At 42.9% G+C, this 19,985-nt stretch overlaps 1 protein-coding gene across 7 annotated transcripts in view; it reads left to right on the top strand.

The window, feature by feature from the left end:
- Positions 1-17,991, top strand: part of Cacna1e (calcium channel, voltage-dependent, R type, alpha 1E subunit) — a 468,116-nt gene extending 450,125 nt beyond the window's left edge. For 4 of the 7 annotated variants that reach the window (XM_005374993.2, XM_013521375.1, XM_013521381.1 and 1 more), the window contains 5 exons: positions 1,938-2,049; positions 4,875-5,003; positions 6,058-6,238; positions 7,743-7,933; positions 9,448-17,991. In XM_005374993.2, coding sequence (XP_005375050.1) covers positions 1,938-2,049; positions 4,875-5,003; positions 6,058-6,238; positions 7,743-7,933; positions 9,448-9,990 — 1,156 coding nt within the window. In that variant the 3' untranslated portion in view covers positions 9,991-17,991. The remainder of the gene's footprint in view (positions 1-1,937; positions 2,050-4,874; positions 5,004-6,057; positions 6,239-7,742; positions 7,934-9,447) is intronic. The other 3 variants (XM_013521398.1, XM_013521412.1, XM_013521405.1) reach the window with 1 other exon arrangement.
- Positions 17,992-19,985: the final 1,994 nt, after the last annotated feature.

A 19,985-nucleotide genomic window follows, 5' to 3' on the forward strand; every position in this document is an offset into this window, starting at 1 on the left:
CCACAAAGAAAAAGCCTGGCATATTTAACAAACTGAAAGAGATGAGTATGCAAAATTCTGGGAAGAAAAGGTAAAGTGATACCTGAGGAATTGGTGAGACAGTGGTCAGATGATGAGAGAGGCCATGTGCTGGATTCTGGACTGTATCCTAAAAGCAATAAAAGCCTGACAAGGTTTCTAAAACAGGATGTCACTCTGGGTGCAAATTATTTCAACTCTTTGGAGTTGTTTGGTGATTCTGAGTCTTATCAGTCTGTTTTATGTTGTTATAACAAAATATCTGAGTTTATGAGGAGTAGAATTTGATTTGACTCTCATTTCTGGAGGCTGGGAAGTCCAAGAGCCTGGTAAGGACCTTCTTGCTGGATTGTATTATGGTATAGGGCATTGCTCAGTGAGACAGGAAGCTTGCTAGCTCAGGTCTCTCTCCCTCTCCTTATACAGTCACTACCACCATTATGCACTCCCTCAGGACCTTATCAAATCATAAGGGCCCCACCTTCAAATTCCATTAATATTATAACCTTATGAATGATTGCCAACACATGAACTTTTTAGGAAACACATTCAAACTATAATGGGTCTTTTCCACCTACTGAAGATTCTAGTTATTCTCCATAGAAGAAAGGGGAACCCATTTCTTGTACTGTATTTGCAGCACTCATCTCATTCCCAGTTGATTTTAGGAGAGGGTACATCAAGGAGAGACTGACAATAAAAAATTCACTTAAGTATCAGATGACTCCATAGCAGTTGTGGCAATTCAACTAAAGCCCTCACAGGCAGCAGAGACAGATTGGGTAATTGGTATTTTCATCTTTCCCTGTGACATTAAATAAGACTGCACCTATGGATTATTTTTTAAGTAACCAGAAATCCTTGTTCATGTTCCCAATTTTCTATTAGATGCAGAGTTATACTTAGTAGACTCCACCGTGAAATGACTTTCTCTAGGCTGACGCAGGGAGAGATTGTGTCACATCTCCTCCCAGATATATATCACCTCTGATAGAGCTGCTTCCTAGACTTTAGCTTGACCCTCTTCCCATGATCCAGGAGCTCACTCTGCATTCTCGATCAGATACATGGTAGTTGTTACTGTACTGATGGCAGAAAGGCCGACAGATGCCAAATTCGCAGAAAAGGTCAGGCCTCTTTTTCTTCTAATAAACCCAGTAGATCTGACTGTCTAAGAGCATCTGAAAGTACCAAACAGTGGTTTAATGATACCACTCTGTGACAGCTCTTCATACTTTCATTTTGAGCTCTCTAAACATTTGAGAGACTTCATGCTGGATCTATTACCTCATCACTATTTTAAATTTCCTCTGACATAGTCATCAACCCAGAGGTTTACACCTCCCCAGCATCATCTCTGAAATCATCCCCCAGGTCATAAACGAATAGACCCAATGTCTAGCACAGAGTAGTCCTTCAGTAAATGTTCATGGAGTTGAATTGGGTTGAGTTGAGTTTGGCACAGGGATGTTATTGGCATGTTAGGACCATATTACTGAGACTGTGGGAAAAAATTTTATAGACCAAGGCTGATTAATTGTTAAACAAGCTGTTCATTGCTTATACTATCACATTTTTGGCCAATGGGGAATCTCAACAGAAGCAGATTTACAATCTAGCATTGGTCTTCCCTTTGGATGAGTGTGACAAATGATGTCATTTGTCGTAGATATGTTAGTCACCAGCAGAATAATGAATGACTGCAAATGCAAGTTGAAAACATCAGTTTCTCAATATTTACTTTTAAAGCTTCTATTTAGGGTCAGCGACCTGTAAGTTACCAGGCCAACTGAACGTAGAGGATGCTGCCCTTGCTGGGATGGAGGTCTTGTTTGGGATGGGAATGGTTAGAGGAAGTTATGACATGACTGTTTCTCTCTGTGACTCTCATTTTCTCTGAATTTGGCATTGCTTTTCAGGAGTGGCCGGAGTGGATATCCTTCCATGAGTCCACTCTCCCCTCAGGAAATATTCCAGTTGGCTTGTATGGACCCAGCCGATGATGGACAATTCCAGGAACAGCAATCTCTGGTGAATGAATGAGTTATATGGTCTTGCAAATACTTCCTTGGTTTCCTAATTCCTCTCATACTTAGTTTCAAATTTTATTCCATAGCCATCACTGGTCAGGGAAACCTTTTATGCCACTTACCCTAGAAATTTTCTGTCTTTGCCCCTTATGTAGTACAGTTTCTCATGTTCCCTGAGAATATTTACCCTCAAGGTTTTACTAACCAAGAACCACTTCCCTTCTGCAATTACTTATACCTCTTCAGGCCAAGTCCTTTTAGTTTATGTCCTTAGGCATCAAATGTAGGAGCAGAAGTCATGTATAAAATCTTTGACAGGAAGCTTTAAGATAAATCCTCATAGATTGAGTGGCATCAGCCATGCAGCATGGCATACCAGGGGCTGCTTGTAGGGACGCAGATTGGCCCCGGCCTTTCCTTAGGGAAGCCTGCCTCCTCTAGCACTCAGTCACACCATCTGCTACAGTAACTAACTGGCTGCTAGTCGGTACAGAAGACCACCTTTGCTCTCTGTAGATTCAGGCAAAATTCTGCAATGTCAGATACACTCTAACAGGCCCTTAAAGTCATTTTCCTGAGCCCAAAATGAGTTCTTTTTAAATTACCATAGGTAGTGAAATTTCTGAGAAGTCTATTAAATCAAGTTAAAGCTTGAAAAAAAGAGGGAAAATTAAAATTTTGGTTATGCTAATACAGAGCTAAAACTGTGATTCCTAAAGCTGATCTATTTTACTATAATTCATAGTTCAGGAGCCCTGAGCTCAAGTTCCCTCTCAAACTTAATTAGATCAGAGAAAAAAAAGACAAAACAATCTTTGTAAATGTCTGTGTAGATAGCTAGCACTAAGTGAGTTCCACATCACTTTGATTCATCTGCGGTTCTTCTGTTCCCTTCATTTCCCTGCCAGTCCCTCCCACTACTACTATATACCCCAGAGCCATCTCAAATGGATATTATAGAGTGAGTGTGGCCTGCTTTGATAGGGTGTGTGTGATGGAATGGGTACCTCTTAGAGAGGGAAAACACCTTCATAGCTCAAGTGGATACTGTGTCTCCTGTGATTGCTGAGGCAGAGAAGCATGTATGATTTTGTTGGGGAGAAAGCTAAGCCAGACACTGCTGGTGCATAACCGATTGCCTGAGGATATTCTTGGTGAGGTGGGTAGGATTTCTTGGAGTAATTCCCTGCCTTCCCATCTGAGGAACTTAGCACCAATGCCTAGGGACTAATAGCTACAGATAGTTTGATTCCTAAAAGGGCTTCTCTGAATTTTACAGCTTGTTTGCCTGGTGATGTGTCTGGTGAGAAAGAAAAAATCTCAGTAATATGTTCTTTCCTGCCCCCCAGGGAGACGTTTTATTACCTCATCATTTCTGCAGGTTCCCCAAGGCTGAGCTCTAGTGCCAGGGCTTTTGGATATGTGTTCATCTTGTTGTCAGTGCTGGTGTCCGTAATTTAGTTCAGGTCTTAGCCGTGCTACACACTCACCACTGTGTACTTCTCCAGGCCCCTCAGGATCCCTGCTCCATATCCTGAGGTGTGGCCATGGTTTGTGTATGTGCATATGGAGTGTGCGTCTCACACCACCTTTGACACCTGTAGACTGCAGTGTTGTTACTTCGTCTGTTTGGAGTCAGAACTGTGTGCCATAGAAAGCTTTGACTGCAAGCACTATAACTTCCTCAACACACACATCACATCCTGGGAAGGCACTCCTCTCATGCACATCAGAGCCACACAGCTAAAGGGTATGAAGGCTGAGTGGGTTGTCCCAGACAACCTTTCCTTTGGGCAATACCTACTCATACAACCATTTCCAGGGCATCATTTCCTAAATACAAAATAGCTATTTGCTAGTACAATCTCTAGATACCCAAGATATTCTTAAATTTCTTTGTTGGGTGGCCCATGTCCAAATCTCCAAGTCAGCTCCATTATTTATGTGGTGGCACTAGCTATCTTTGTAGACTATGTACAACTTCCAAACTGACATTCTTTAACAAAGAAAATAACAAAGGAGTTTGGTGGAAACTTAGTTTCCCATGCAGCCCTCTAACAGGGACACTGTCCAATATAGTAGACATTAGTGGCTTTTTAGCACTTGAGATGTGATGAGTTCAAATAAAATGTAAAATATCCTATTAATTTTTGTATTTACCCTGATAATATTTGGATATATTGGGTTAAATAAAATATGTTCCTAAAACTGTGGTTACTAGAAATTTTAAATTATGTAAGTGGTTTGTATTATATTTCTATTGGACTGTGCAAGTCTGGAATATCTTGACAGATGCCGGCCACCCACAACATTTTTGGATGATTTCAATAATTTAAAAAAAACTCTTACCTAATAAAGTCATGCATCTTAAAGTTTGAGAAGATAAATTTGGTATCAGATAATAAGTGATTTCCTTTGTAACCCTGGTTCCTATTTAACACATACAAGCCTTCTTCAGATTGAAATAGCAAACCAAACATAAAGATCTCTCAGAAAGTAAACCTCCGATCTAAAATGTGCTATTACCAAAAATGATTGTTTCATAAAGCTATAATATCTGAAAGCACTGCTTAGTAAATACAAAGGTATTTGACCAGAAAAGGCGCCTTTCACTTCCCAACCCCAGATAGAGCTCTCTATTTGGGACATCTGGTATACCACACATGTACTCAAAAACCTATACATATATACACATATACCTGAGACCCTGAAGATGCCAGTGCCCCTTTTGAGAGCCATTCTTGAGAAGGTAGAATCGTCCACTGGAGGTGAGAAATAATGAGATGGAACCAAGTTCCACAAGCTTGGCTGTGTGTTTATTTCCAGGAGCCAGAGGTTAGTGAATTAAAAAGCGTGCAGTCCTCTAACCATGGCATCTACCTTCCTTCGGATACCCAGGAGCATGCGGGATCTGGGAGGGCATCCTCTATGCCACGTCTGACTATGGATCCCCAGGTAAAAAGCAACCACCACTTACCTCATGCAGTGGCATCCTGGGCTTTTGTAGGTGGGTTACTCAATATTTTCAGGTGAGCCCTCGACTTTCCCTCAGTCTTTCACTATAAACAAAACCTAATTGTAGCCCTTCTGTGATAGAGCGCACTTCTCTCCAGTGTGTTTTTGGTGAATCCTTGCCCTCAGTAGGCTAAGTCAACACCATGCCATAAACTCCCTCTTGCTGGATTAAGCATTCTCAAGACTGAACCAGCCAAGCAAAGAATATTTTCCAGGATTTTCTGCATACTTTCCTGTCCTTTTCTCCTTTTCTGACTCCTCTAGGATTTACGCAGTTATGTATGCACACAACTCTATGTAAGGACTGTCTTAACCAATGCAGGCCATGCCTCATTTCTTTGTCTGTTTTCCTGGCTTCTTTTTGTCTGTCTGTCTTACATCAGGTTTTGACAGAGACAAGAAGTTTTTGTCGATCTGTTTTAACATCTGTGGCAAATCCAAATGCCAGAGTTTAAGGTGGGGCAGGGTAAGACTAATGGTGAAGGAGAGTGATGCAGTCTTAGTAGTTGTCAAATTGCAAGCTCTCCTGGCCTATAATGTTGGTGGGCAGGGCCTTCATAGGTAAGAGGGGAAAACATTAAGGGCAAAGCTATGCATCCTTCATAGTGTAGCCTTTTTGACAACTGCCCTCAAATCTTTCCAAGTGGCTCAGTATTTGCAGCAAGTTCTGACTGAGCCCCTATGGTAGATGGCTCTGTGGGACATTCGCACAATGCCTGCCTGCGTTCTGCATGACTTTGCCCTAGTACACTCAGATCTTAGCATCCTTGAGCACAAAGAGAAGATCATAGGCCAGTTTCAGTGACTATGTTAACATAATATGAGGTCACTTTTAGATCAGCCTCTCTAGCTAAGGTCTGAACACAGGAATTCAAGAGTGATTACTACTTCCCAGCGTTCCAATTTGCAGTTCTCAGAAGTCTCAGTCCCACCTCAGCACTTTTAGAAATAATTAATCCAAAATCTATATTCCTCTGGGGGCTCCCATTTCTAGGTGGTGACAGACCCTAGCTCCATGAGACGTTCATTTTCTACCATTCGGGATAAGCGTTCAAATTCCTCGTGGTTGGAGGAATTCTCCATGGAGCGAAGCAGTGAAAATACGTACAAGTCTCGACGCCGGAGTTACCACTCTTCCCTGCGGTTGTCGGCCCACCGCCTGAACTCAGACTCAGGTAAGGTGGTCTTTTTTTTTTTTTTTGGTTTTTCTCCGGTACCGGGAACCAAACTCACGACCTTGTGCTTGCCAGGCAGGCGCTTTTGCCGCTGAGCTAAATCCCCAGCCCCAGGTAAGGTGGTCTTTAGGGTCTACCTCATTGCAGACAACTGGCTGGGCAGTGGACTCCTACCCTAATACACTTATTCTGGCAAAGAGCGAAGATGACTGGAACAGAAACTAGATAAAGACAAGGGTTTAAGAAAGCGAGCAAAGAATGCTTTTTACTGTAGGGGTTTCCTATATTTGACTAATATCATACAAAAGCTCAAGAACCTGTATTCATCACAAATGCTGACATAATTTTCTCCTTCTGGAGTATAGAACTGATACAATCAATGGAACTGAGATATTCGAGTAGCCTTCTACAAAACCATTGAGATTTCTTAGGAATGTTTTAGAGGTCCCTTGAAAGAAGGTACTGAGCTTCTGCCACCAACTACACTTCAACTCAGATAGGATTTTTCCTGGAATTGTATTATATATTTGGGTTTCACTTAAGCTTTTTTCCCTAGGAAAAAAGGGTTATAGTGATATAAATTTTTTAAAAGTTTAGAAAACCATTAGTCTGTTTCAACCTATTTCACTAGATGAAGGAATGGAAGTTAAAAGTCAGTGTCTGCCCCATATCACAAGGCTAGTAAATGACAGAGTTGGGACTAGAATGAGCTCCTTTAACTTCAGTCCTGTAGTTCTCACCATGGGAATACATTAAGTGCCATTATTTTATTTAGAAATTTCGTAATTCCGTTCTGCTTGGTGTCATCTTCCCTCCCCAAACCTACACACCCATGCATAGGACAGAGAATTCTGAGCCATATGCTTGGCAAGGAGTCTGACTTTATTGTGTCTAACATAAACGGAAGAGTCACATTCTTTGACATATCTTTCTAGTGGCAACTTGCAGACTTACCTTCTCACAAAAGGGTAATTTTCTAGCTTTTCTCTCCCTCTTTCCTTCCAGATCATCCATTGACAAGATTCCTAGAGAAGTCAAGATTCTTTAGGGACCTGTCTTAGTTCAGGCTTCTATGAAAGACTGCCATCTTTTAAGTATGGTATGATTAAGTGAGAGACATTAGGTTGCTTAAGTGAAAAGCTGCGAAATCAAAGTTCAAGGTAACAAAAGACCTGGTGTTTGGCGAGGTCCCTCTTCCTTGTTTGCAGATAGCCATCTTCCCAGAGTATTCTCTCATGATGGAGAGCAGAGATGAAGCCAGCTCTTGTCTCTGGACATTTATCTCATCAAAAGTGCTCCACCTTCACAACCTAATATCTCTCAGAGACCTCATCTCCTAAACCATTTGATTTGGAATTAGGATTCCACACTGAATTTTGCAGAACACACACATGCAGTTCATAAGACTGCCTAATTCCAAGTTGGGATGCCATACCTGGTGAGTTTACCTTCAGCAGTCAGAAGTAGCTGAGCTATAACCAGTTGTTTTTATCACCTCTCACAGGCCACAAGTCTGACACCCATCGCTCAGGGGGCAGGGAGCGAGGACGATCCAAAGAGCGAAAGCATCTTCTCTCTCCTGATGTCTCCCGTTGCAATTCCGAGGAGCGAGGGACTCAGGCTGACTGGGACTCCCCAGAGCGCCATCAGTCCAGGTCACCCAGTGAAGGCAGATCACAGACACCCAACAGACAGGTGAGCAAGGAGAGGTAGTTGAGCCTTCTATATGGGACAGGGAACAGAGGACTAGGACATTGGCAGCAGAACATGGGCATCCTGCAGCCTTATTTCAACACCCACAAAGATCCAAATTTCACAAGAACATACACCCAGTGGGCAGAGAGTTTATCTGCTCTATGCTTACAAATTCAGAAGTAATATGGATTCACAGAAACCCAGATTTTCCTACAAAGAAAGGCGATAGAGTCCTGAGGTCATTCCATTCCAGTCCTCAGAATCCAGGGGTGCAAATCCATCCAGAGTTGGTAAGAAAGGATAGTCCTTTAGCCAGAAAACTTTGTCTCTTGTAATCCTTAGTATTAGTGGGAATAGTGATTCACAAGTTAGAGCAATTCCACTTGGTTCACCTGCTGTCCAGCCTTCCTAAGAGAAACATCACTCCTCTCCTGTGATCCTCCTGCTTTAGTCTCCTGTGTAGCCAGGATCACAGGCGTGTGCCGTTGTACCCGTCTCTCCTTCCAGCCTTCTGCTGAAACCCCAGGCAATGTCTAAGAAATATCAGCCTTATGAAAGTATTCCTCAGCCCAGTGTGTACTACTCACTTCTAGCCCTACTCAGGGCTCTGGCTCAGATGGGGAGACCCACTTCGGCAGAAATGGTCAGGTGGGAAAAGGAGGGGTTGCTAAAGCAGATTTTTAGAAAAGTAGAGTTAAAGACCAGCCATTACTGCAGGGCGGAATGTCCTACAGAGCTTTCTGTCATTGTATTCCCAGAACCTCAGGCATTCTAGCTGAAAGCGAGACCTAGAAATCTGCAGACTTACCTGCAGGAAGTTTGAAAGAATCCCTACCCAAGAAGTTCTGAGCAAGTAGTTCACAGGTCACACACACCCTGAGAAATATTGTCCTGGACTTTATTTACCAAAGCCTGGGTTCAGATACTCTTGCAACTAGGTGAGCAAGTCAAATGAGGCCTGAGCCAACATACATGTGTTGAGCAAAGAGACTGAGGTCAGCAAGCCACTGAAGACAGGAAAGCAAAGTAAAGGTGAAGGAAGGACATTGCAGTTCCCTTAGAAGCCCCTTCCTACAAGTTCCCCAGACAGAGCAACTGTGGAGCATTAGTGATGCTCCACCTTTCATAGGGTTGTCTGTGCAAAAGTTTAAGGTCTTTATTTCTGTGTCCCACTTGTTATGGACCTAGAGCTTCCAAACTGTTTGTCCCAAGGAGCCAAAGTAATAGCTAGTAGCTCATGAGAGATGTGAAACCTCAATGCTTCCTCCAGACCTGCAGCTGCAGAGAGGCACCTGCATGTGGAAAGTTGAGGTGTCCTGCTCTGGATGGTGTGACTCCTCAGTCTCCTTTGACCCTTGTCTCCCAGGGGGATGTGACTAGTGCATGGGCTCCCTCTCAAGCTTCCTCTCTAGGATGCCAAGGGCCCTCTATAGAAAGGTTCAGGTATCTTAACAAGCCCCAAATGGGACTCATGCAAGAACAGTTTCACACTCCATGTTTCTTCTGCTGTACAGGGAACGGGTTCCCTGAGTGAAAGCTCCATCCCCTCCGTTTCTGACACCAGCACCCCGAGAAGAAGTCGTCGGCAGCTCCCACCTGTCCCACCAAAGCCTCGGCCCTTCCTTTCCTACAGTTCTCTGATGCGACATGCTGGCAGTATCTCTCCACCAGCTGATGGAAGCGAGGGTGGCTCCCCTCTGACCTCCCAGGCACTGGAGAGCAACAATGCTTGCCTGACCGAGTCTTCCAACTCCCCTCACCCCCAGCAGGGCCAGCACTCGTCCCCACAGCGCTATATCTCCGAGCCCTACCTGGCCCTGCATGAAGACTCCCACGCCTCAGACTGTGGCGAGGAGGAGACGCTCACCTTCGAAGCGGCCGTGGCTACAAGCCTGGGCCGGTCCAACACCATCGGCTCAGCCCCACCCCTGCGGCACAGCTGGCAGATGCCCAATGGGCACTATCGGCGACGGAGGCGTGGGGGGCCTGGGCCTGGCATGATGTGTGGAGCTGTCAGCGACCTTCTGAGTGACACAGAAGAAGACGACAAGTGCTAGAGGCTGCTCCCCCCTCCGATGCATGCTCTTCTCTCACAGGGAGAAAACCAAGACCGAATTGGGAAGCCAGTGCGGCCCGGGGGGGAGGAAGAGGGAGGAGGAGGATGGAAGGACTCCATGCATAATGAGAGAAGAGGAAGCCAAGGACAAATGGAAAACCAGTCAAAGCCACCAAATTGCTTTATTTCCCTTTGCAAGGCAGGCACTGCCATAGTTCTGCCTCTTTGCTGGGGAAAGAAAACACAGGAATCTAGAGGGTTATTCCCATGGGAGAAGGGACGTGAGGGTGGCTTGCCTTCCCTTGCCCCGTGCCACGTTTCTATAACCCTTGGAGGGATCTGGCTGGCCTGTGTCTGTACTCATTGCCTTGTACAGCCTGGAAGACAATCTGGCTTTTACCTGGGGAACAGTGGAGACTGACTGTTGGAGAGTAATCTCCTCCCCACCGGCTCTCTCCCAAGATCAGCTGGCACCACTGCCACCAGGGCAAATGCAGTAGCATCTCATGTGTTATCCTGTGGCTTGCTGTCCCCAAAGAAGCACAAGCTAAGTCAGGAGTGTTGGGCACCAAGGGCGGGAGGCAGGGAAGGAGGAAAGAGCTGAAGTGGAAGGAGTCAGGGTGCGGTGGCCACAGCAGCAAGGGCTGGTCTGAGTGAGAAAAGCCATAGCCCAGCAGCCGTACCATGGAGGTGAGGGCCAAAGAAACAGAACAGGAGGTGCTGGTAGGTACAGTCCCCGATCCTGCACCCTCCTAGTAGGTACTACAGTAGTTAGGATGGGTAAAGGCAGTCCCCAGGGCCCACAGAGGTGCCTGTGGCTCAGGTAAGATCAACCAACACCTCTGACCAGGGCACCAACCCACGCAGCGTTCAGTCATGGTGTAGGAGGCCTATACTGTTCCCAGCATTGGCTCTTTAGATGCTGGTCATGGGGGAACCCCGAGAGTAGGGGTAATCTAAGGAACTCAAGATAGAATCCACTGTCCACCCAGCATAGAAGAAACTCAGTATTGGTAACAGTACTGTGTTGGTACCAGCACATTCTGGCTGAAGGTCAGCCACACTCTGGGCTGGAAGCAGTGGGCCCCCCTGTATAGCAAGCTAGTGCTGAGCTCAGCTCAGTGAGGCCACGTTCCAGAGGCTCAGCCTTTCCTCCCCTGAGAGGACAGAACACATGCATTTAGGGGGCCACCCTCAATGACCAAACTTCTATAAAGATGGAAAAGGCTGATAAAGAGACACATCAGTGAGGGTGAGTCTGAGTTGACTGAGGGCCTCCTATGATGGAGAACCCTTGGTGTCTGCAGCTGGTTCAGGTTGAGGATCGGTTGATCAGGATGCTATAAGATGATTAGTAAACATACCTCAGCCTCAACCTAGGCTGCCCCTTCTAGCAAAGTAGGCTCTGATGGGGCTCACTCGTCCTGAACATTCCCTGTGCCAGGACTGGGCTTCACCCCTCCCCAGCATAAAAGCTGGGCAGAAGACAGCCTCAGGGCACTATGTCATTCTTAATTCCCCAAGCAGAGCAGCACTAAGAAACAGAGGGCCCTTTCTTGGTCAGTCAGTGCTGCTTCACTAGACAGTAGATGGTTCCATTTTGTGGAACACGTCACATTTCTGTCTGGTGGCAATGCAGATGGCCCTCAGCCTCTCCCTAGTACCATCACAGTACATGAATGAATGCCCTGGAGAGGGGTGTCAGGCGGGACTGTCCTTTTTCAGCCTGCCAAACAACACCTCCTTGGATGGGGGATGGCCTGAGGAGCCTGCACTGAGAGCTCAGCCGATAGATGCTCTTTTTATCCTCCTCCAGCTCAGAGTCCTCTGGAACTCTTGGGTAGGAGCAGTCCTTTTTCTTAGAAGGAACTTCTCTTTTCTTATGAAGTTGGTTTTCTTTTTTGTGTCATCCCCCCCACCCGCAGCCCCTATTAAAATAGAAATATGGCATAGCTGCCTCAGCTCTGAAAAGCCTAATTCAGGCTGAGAACCATTTGTCATGGCCTGTCTTCTCTTCTAGATGTCGATGGAATCTCATGACCCGTGGTCAGCCCCAAACCAAAGTAATCCCAGGACAGGAGGCCAAAGTGGCAGACACAGGTCTCCTTCTCTCACACCCTGTTCCATTTTCATTTTCCTCTCCCACTCAGCACTTGTGTGCTTGAGGTCAGCTAGGAATGATCCTCACAGGCATGATCATTACATAAGACTCCAGTGCTGGGCATGATATTGTTTGAAAGGTTTTTTTTCTGCTCAGTCTGATTTCATGCCAAAGTGCTGCTATGGCCTGCTTTGTGTCCACAGAATTGCTCTTCTCCATCTTGGACACAGAGCTTTCCTTAGGGGAAGGCCCACAACACGGTGACTATGCTCAGCCAGTGAGGTTGTTGGATGGTATTTGGAGAAAGTGAATTGCAGTGATATTTCATGCCCTTTCAACAATAGGAGAAATGTGGGCTGGCAGAACCATTACCAAAAATGGAATTTGCCTATGACCAATAGTCTGAATACCAAATTTACTGTGCCGGGAGACCTCCTTGCACATCTGAACTCCTTGAACACACAAACTTGAGTCCTGAAAAAAGCATTGTAACATGCTGCAGATGTGACCACCTGCCCAAGCACCTGGTTTTTCTAGTGTTAATGAAATTATGAACCTATTTCTATTCAACTTCCCTTGATTAAGAAATTGGATTTCTTTTCTCTTAGCTTGCACTTACCTTTCTATTAAGAAAATAAAAGAATTTTCTGTTAAGTCACAAACTTATCCTAATCATCTTTGGTTTCCTACTGTCTTGGTATAAACATGAACACCAACTTTCCCCTTTGAAGCCAACCAGGACTTCCCTTTGTAGGTATTAAGTTATGTCTCTTTTTCCCTTGAGAAGAGGCCTTTTTCAAAATTCATTCTTCTCTTTGCATTAAGAATTACAGCAACATCTTGTGACATACGCATGATAAACTTGAGCACTGAAGGTCCCCTAGAAGATTCTTTAGTCAGATATCCAGTCTCCCTTGCCAGCATTAGTCATCTCCTCAAAACAAGGGAGAGTGAGAGAGGAGAGTAAAAGAGGGAAGGAAGAAAATACACTGCAGGGAGAGATGCCAAGATAGGAAGATGTCATGGCTAGTTTGTGTTCAGATATCCCTCTCTTCATCCAAGACCCTAGACAGGCTGTGGGTGGGGAACACAGGAAGACTATATGAGTACATATGGGAGGAGGGGTCCAGCCAAGGTACCCTATAATCCAGGGTCAGTGGATCCTCTGGCATCCTGTGGGCTCCACATGAGCCATAAAGACACTTGTGTAATAGCAGGCTGTGCATTTCTTCTAGATGAGGAATCTACTTTAGTTCCAGACTTCATACCATTCACCGTCCCCAACAGTACTGAAAGCACCAAAATATTGTCTGGGAGCTGATTCCAGATGTCCTGGAATTTTCCCTCCCTTGCCTCTGAGGCCACAAAGGGAAGACCTCGTATTCTACCCTTAGCCAGTGTCTCCCTTCTCTGCACACATCCACCCCACCTCTCCCTACAGCCTACAAGATGACTGGAGTGTCCTTGAATCTCCTATCCGAGCCTTTGGCTGCATGTGAGCACAGACCCAACTCCCTGGGTGGTTAAATCCACCCAATCCGAGCTTATTTGCTGGCCTGACTACTTTTCCCATGTTCTCTGCTATTAGTAAATGCTGCATTCTAATAAAATATAGCCTGGAACTCACCAGATGATCTTCACAAGATGATCTGAAATGAGTTCTAAGGTGTGCATGAACTACCCACATTTTCTATAAAAACTCCCTAGAGAAATTAGGTCTCACCTGGCATAGGGGGACAAAATTTTAAAATAATTTTGATTTTTTAAAAAAGATTCTATTTTTTTCATTACAACCATTTCATTTTTGGGTACAGTATTCTTCAGTGGGTGGGACCAGGGACAAGTTGAGAGGCTCCTTTCTTAGCCTGGTTATCACAGGTTGTATGTAAAGAAACTAAACATACAACAGAAGAGAAGCAGATAGTCTCTTACCTTGCAGAGATTTTGTGAAAATGGAAGGTTAAGGAAATCTCGCTGCTACTTTTGTTCATCAGTGTCTCACCTGTTAAGTTTTGAGACCCTCAAAGATTTGAGGCTAGTGTATTCCCAAAATCCTGATAAAGGGAGACATTGGGGGACTCTTCCCTACCAGCTCTCTCATCCAGCTTGTCCATCCTTCTTCCTAGATCCCAGAGCATTCATTGATTACTGTCCAGGAATAGCAGGAGAGGACTTTATGATACAGGAAAGAAGGAAGAAGTTGACTAATTTGGTACCTTGTACATAGCCAATCAGAACATGATGGGTTAAATCCAAACAAGAAGCCCTAAGGAATCAGGGCCAGGTTTGGACAATTTATCTTTAAATAACTCCACTCTGAGATGTTTGTTTTAACTCAGGTGTTAAAACCTAACTTTTCCACAAAGGTGATCAAAGGAGACCCCACATTATTAAGCACTGCTGGTAGTGCAGCTTTTTCTGTTTTTTTTTTTTTTGGGTTTTTTTCTCTCTGAACCACCCAATACATTATAGCCAGGTTTACCCCAAACAGAGGAACAGTCAACGACTCTTGCCCTGTCTTCACTCTGGGGCCACAAAGAGAAGATTTATTCCTGGATGCAGACCACTTGGGTGTTTTATCAGCTGCCATGTGCTGCAACTCACCCATGTACTACGTAACGGAGCAAAGAACTAAGAAAAGAAAGAACTATCTTGGTTTCTAGGCAATTTTTTTCCTTTCCTTGAATCTTTCTTTCCCTTTTGCTTTGAGCCTCTGGAGGCTTATACATGTCATTGAGTTCACACTGAGTGAAAAAGAATAGATTCACAAATTGCCCCAGCATATCCTGGAGGGCTCAGAAGGCATCCTCTGAGTAAGACCCAAGCCAATTTGAGTATGAATGAGGTTCACAAAAATGTCTAGAGGAATAGCTAGTGAGGCCAGGGTCTCAACTTCCCTTCTATTTTTATAGTTTTCCACCATATCCTGCCATTCTATAAGTAGGAGCATTCATATGTTGACTTTCTAAATGCAAAAAGAGACTTTATAATAAGCCATGATACTATGTAAATACATTCTTGAGGTTTGAATTCTTCTTTCTTGAGATATGAGAGTTGACTAGATCAGGTAGAAAGAGTGGCTGGAATTTATGTTTATTGTTACTTGGGGGTTTTGTTTGGTTGCCCGAGTTTTTTGTAATAGACTTGCTCTAGGACAGCAAAGAAGGACAAATTTGTGCCCTGCAGTCTTCTGAACATGTTTTTTGAAGGGATTAATTTCTGGAAATTTAGTGTTATCATAGTTGAGTCATAACTCTGTGGTTACAGTACCAACTCTGTCCTGTCCTCTGGCCCCTCCTCCTTTTCTGTCTTGCTACATAGATCTCTGACTGTCCCTCTGCACCTCTCTGTCTCTTTTCTTCCTAGAGACTTAAAATATAACTTAGATTAATAATAAAAGAAAACTGCCCCAAGACATCAGTGAAAGCCAAGGAAATAATAGAATAGATTTTTTTTTCAGGACATCTTTAATCAACAAACAAAAAATTTATATCTCAATAATAAAGTAATTTTAAATGGTGTAGTAATTTGATAAATGAAAATTATAGAAAGTCAAAAATAATAAATTGTATTCCAGCCTTCTGTACTAATTTGTGCCTTCAGCAAGGGTATTGCATCTATTTTCTTTCCCTTGTTAGGAAAACTGAAATACTAATACTTGGGCTAGTTTGTGGGTATGCTAAGTGTAGTAATGTGTAAGTTAAAGCACTTACTCTCCACAAATCAATCTAAAAGAACCTTCTTGTATCCCACAAAGGACCTGTAAATTTCTTGGCATTGCTATAAGAATTTAATGTTTTTGAAGTAACTTCATATTTAGTGGAACCTGAATCTAAGATTTCTTTTAATTTCGCATTCTATTTTTCCCATTTACCCTTCTTTTCTTGTTAGCTGTCTAATTTAAAAACAGCTCAGACTGTTTTTTCTTTAATCCAGGAAGGAAAATGAAGTTTCAAACTATAAGCTTCCCAGTATCATCTTCTCTTTGTGAACACTTAACTCAGCCATGGGTCAGATAACCTTAAACACTATAAATCCTCAGGGCTGGGGATACAGCTCAGTGGCACAAGTGCCTGCTTGGTAAGCGCAAGGTCCTGAGTTTGATTCCTGGTACCAAACAAACAAACAAACAAACAAAAAAAAACCACTATAAATCCTCAACCAGGAATCTTCTCCACCCTGGCATTGAAAACCTGAGTGAACCTTTCCTTCTTCTTTTGTTCTGAAAATTTATTGGAGATAAAAATGGATTGTTTTCTATGTTCTGGAAGCATGTACTTGAATTTGTACCAGTTACTGTATCCCTCCTTTTCAGTTTACCCACAGTATGGCCCCCAAACTGAAAAGAATACTAAATCAGTCACATTTTCCATGTCCGAATTTGAGCTTATTTGATGAGTTGATTGTCTTCTTTGCAGCATTCTGATTTCTTATGGCAATGACCTATACTGCACAAGAATCATCACTTAAAGCAAGTACATTAAAATATGGATAAGGGATGAGCAGGAAAAACATATTCCAAAATTTTAAGGTGCCATTAATCAACTTTCTAAAAGAAAGGTAATATGAAATGAGGGCTAAATAATGTAATCTAACTGCCAACTAAAGTATACAGTAGTTCTGGTCTTAGTTGCATTTGATTTGGAGTTGTTTAACATTAGGCAGATCCCAGTGGATTGAGTAAAAATGTAGGTATTGAATTTTAATGGCTACTAATGGGAATATATACTTAGCTTGAGGGGTGAACTTCAGTCAGTGTTTTTGTATCCTAGAGTTTTGTGAATAAGCCAAAATTTATACAAAAGCCACCTTAAGTGCTGTAATTGCAGAGAAACTTTTGTCTTGGTGATATTAGGGCAGTCCAAGTCCACTCAAACTGAGTCCAGGATTTGGAACTCACCCAGAAAAACAAATGGAGAAACATTTAATGTACCAAGCAAGTTTGCTACTTTATAGCTAAGACAACTGGGCAGGGTAGGAAGACAAACTGTAGAAAAAGACAAGACTGAGGTGTAAGAAATTAGCAAGTGCCAGAAGAGGACAGGCTTAGAGATATCTAACCTTGGGTCCTCCTTTTACTTAAATCATGTGTAAGCTCTAGTGTGACACTGAATTCAGAGAGGTTTTTTCCACTAAACTCACCTGGGGTAGTGGACTTGAGTCTTTAGAAGATTAGTAGATTCCTGAAACTCTTTTCCACATCTATAGAGAGAGAGAGAAAGGGGGTTCTTGCTTTAAATCGGCTCAAAGGCAATCCATATTTCAGTGACTCTTCAGTAAAGTAGAGTTGATAATGAAGAGATTACATTTGCCCTCTGAGTGGTATAAGCATCATGAGAGGGAGAAGAACTGGTGAATGGGACAGAGGATGAGCTTTATCAGGAATACATTTCAAACTGTATGGTACACCAGTACTATCCTTAGGGATAACACTGGAAGGAGGTAGATGACAAAGTGTTCAGCTCATAGCCTCTGTCCTGTGAGACCCTAGGCCTGGTCATTTTCTCCTTGATTTGCTTTTAGAGGATTACCATTGAAGATGGGATCAAGAGGGAAACAGGGTGCTCTGCCTCGGGCTGTACAAATGCTTCCACTTGCATTCGAAGACATGTGCAAGTGAAGTTGTAGGAAGCACATGCTTATGGGCTGATGCCCCAGTGGGCCAGCCTGAGACTCCTGCAGCACCTTTGGTTGGATGGCAGCCAGAGCTGCCCACCCAAGTATCAGTGCATCACTCCTAAAGCCAGAGTTCAGCACTGCATGTCAATCAGGTGGATATCCTGTAATATAAATGCTCATTTGGATCCAAAAGGAAAACCATTACAAATAAGAGAAAGATGAACAACTTTAATGTTTTTTGGGGGTCAAAGAAAAGAATAAATAAAACCTTGTTGTAAAGAACTAATTGGCCTGATTCCCCTCACTTGACTTGTGTCCTCAATTCTAACAAACAACAACAAAAAAGGATATCATGGGAACGAAGTCCAGCCAGCAACTTGAGGTAAGTGGAGCAGCAGGCTCTGCAGTTGCAGTCAGGTGAGGTTTGCTCAACCCAGTTGGTTATGAAAAATTCTGATACTAAGTTTCAGGGACATCCTGGGCTTGAAAGATTTCCTTTTTGTTAGAAATTCCCTTTGTCTTGGAAGAAAGAGAAAGAAGAAAGAAAGAAAGAAAGAAAGAAAGAAAGGAAGGAAGAAAGAAAGAAGAAAGAAAGAAAGAAAGAAAGAAAGAAAGAAAGAAAGAAAGAAAGAAAAGAAAGAAAGAAAGAAAGAAAAAGAAAGGAAGGAAGGAAGGAAGGAAGGAAGTAAGGAAGGAAGGAAGGAAGGAAGGAAGAAAGAAAGAAAGGAAGGAAGGAAAGAAACCAGGTGCAGTGGTATACATCTGTGATCGCAGCACTTGAAAGCCTGAAGCAGGAGAACAAGTTTAAGGCTAGCCTCGACTATATACTGAGATCCAGTCTGAAAAAAGGAAATGGACTCATATAAACAGGTTCCTTGAAAAAGTTGAATAGATTTTCTGATCAAGACATTATGCTCTCTAAGTGAGGAATTTGACCAAGTAGACAGAATATACTTATGGAACCACAGGACTTCATAACTAAAATAATAATAATAATAATAAAATGTTAAAACCATAACCAAGAGCCTTTCTGAAAGTCAGGGAGGATTGCAGGGCATCAGCTTAGCTGACAGGTTCAGAAAGGAGGTGACTCCCCAAGACTCTCAGGAGATACTATCCATTTTTGCTTGTAGCCAATATCACTCCTCATTTTACTTCAACAGCCTCCTGAATGAAGGGAAAAAAGAGATCCCTGGGTCTTGTGGTCCATTTTATTCTCCATTCTGAAAATAACTGTTTCATTCTCCATGAGGAAATGTCTTCCATAAGTAAATGTCTTCATTTAAGCCTGTTAGGCTTACTATTGAAATCTTAATAATTCTTTTTTTCAGTGAGCTAGGAACCAGCACTATAGGGTAAATTTCTGTAGTTTGATCAAAAATATCTTAAATGCTAAGATAGAGGATTTTATTAAGTAATTTTTTTTATGGTCAACACCATTAAAAAAATGTGATATGTAGCCATCTATCAGAGAGATCTAGGTCCTGAAAGGCTGGATTGGAAGTTTCCTGTCCAACATTTAGATTTTGCATTATTTTTAAGCATAGTTTCTCTCTCATGGCTTCCATCACCATTGGAGCTGGAAGGTTAGAATCTGGTAACTAGAACTTCATACCTTTATGGGATGATGCATTGGCTTCTTGGGCAAAGGTGAGATTATAAGGAATTTATGTGGATTGATGACTTCATTTTTCTAGCTTCCTTCTAATCTAAAATTCATATTCATATCCTGTTGTAGGCTAATGAAACTAGGAAATACATATAAAGAAAACTAAGACAGCATCCTGAATTTCCTTCAAGAGTCTGTATTATAATCTGAGTACAGTGATTCCTCACCTATCGTGGGAGTTATGTTCCAGAGACCCCCGCGAGAGGTGAAAATATGTGAAGTAGTGGTGTTATATTTATTTAATTATTTATATATATTTTAAGGCTTTATAAAACCTTTCCACTCTCCTATAAACCTTCTTCACTCTCTTATTAACATTTTCCACACTCTTATAAACACTTCATATGCTCTTAAACCTACATAATTTTAACAACATGTAAGATTCTTTATGAATACTCAATGTGGAGTGGACAAGGAGAGATGCTGAATGTACGGGCACAGTGCAGAAGAGCAAACAGACCAGTGCTACAGTCACTGAGTCAATCAGCACCAAGGATACAGAACACAGTGCTGTAGTTGGTTGCCTTTCATTCCATAAGCCAACAGTATGCCATGTATAATCTCACATTGGCAAACTTGCACAAGCGGTAGTGGCTCACTACATTTC

This window comes from Chinchilla lanigera, unplaced genomic scaffold, assembly GCF_000276665.1.
Source record: "Chinchilla lanigera isolate Chin_1 unplaced genomic scaffold, ChiLan1.0 scaffold00005, whole genome shotgun sequence".
In the NCBI taxonomy this organism is placed as follows: Eukaryota; Metazoa; Chordata; class Mammalia; order Rodentia; family Chinchillidae; genus Chinchilla; species Chinchilla lanigera.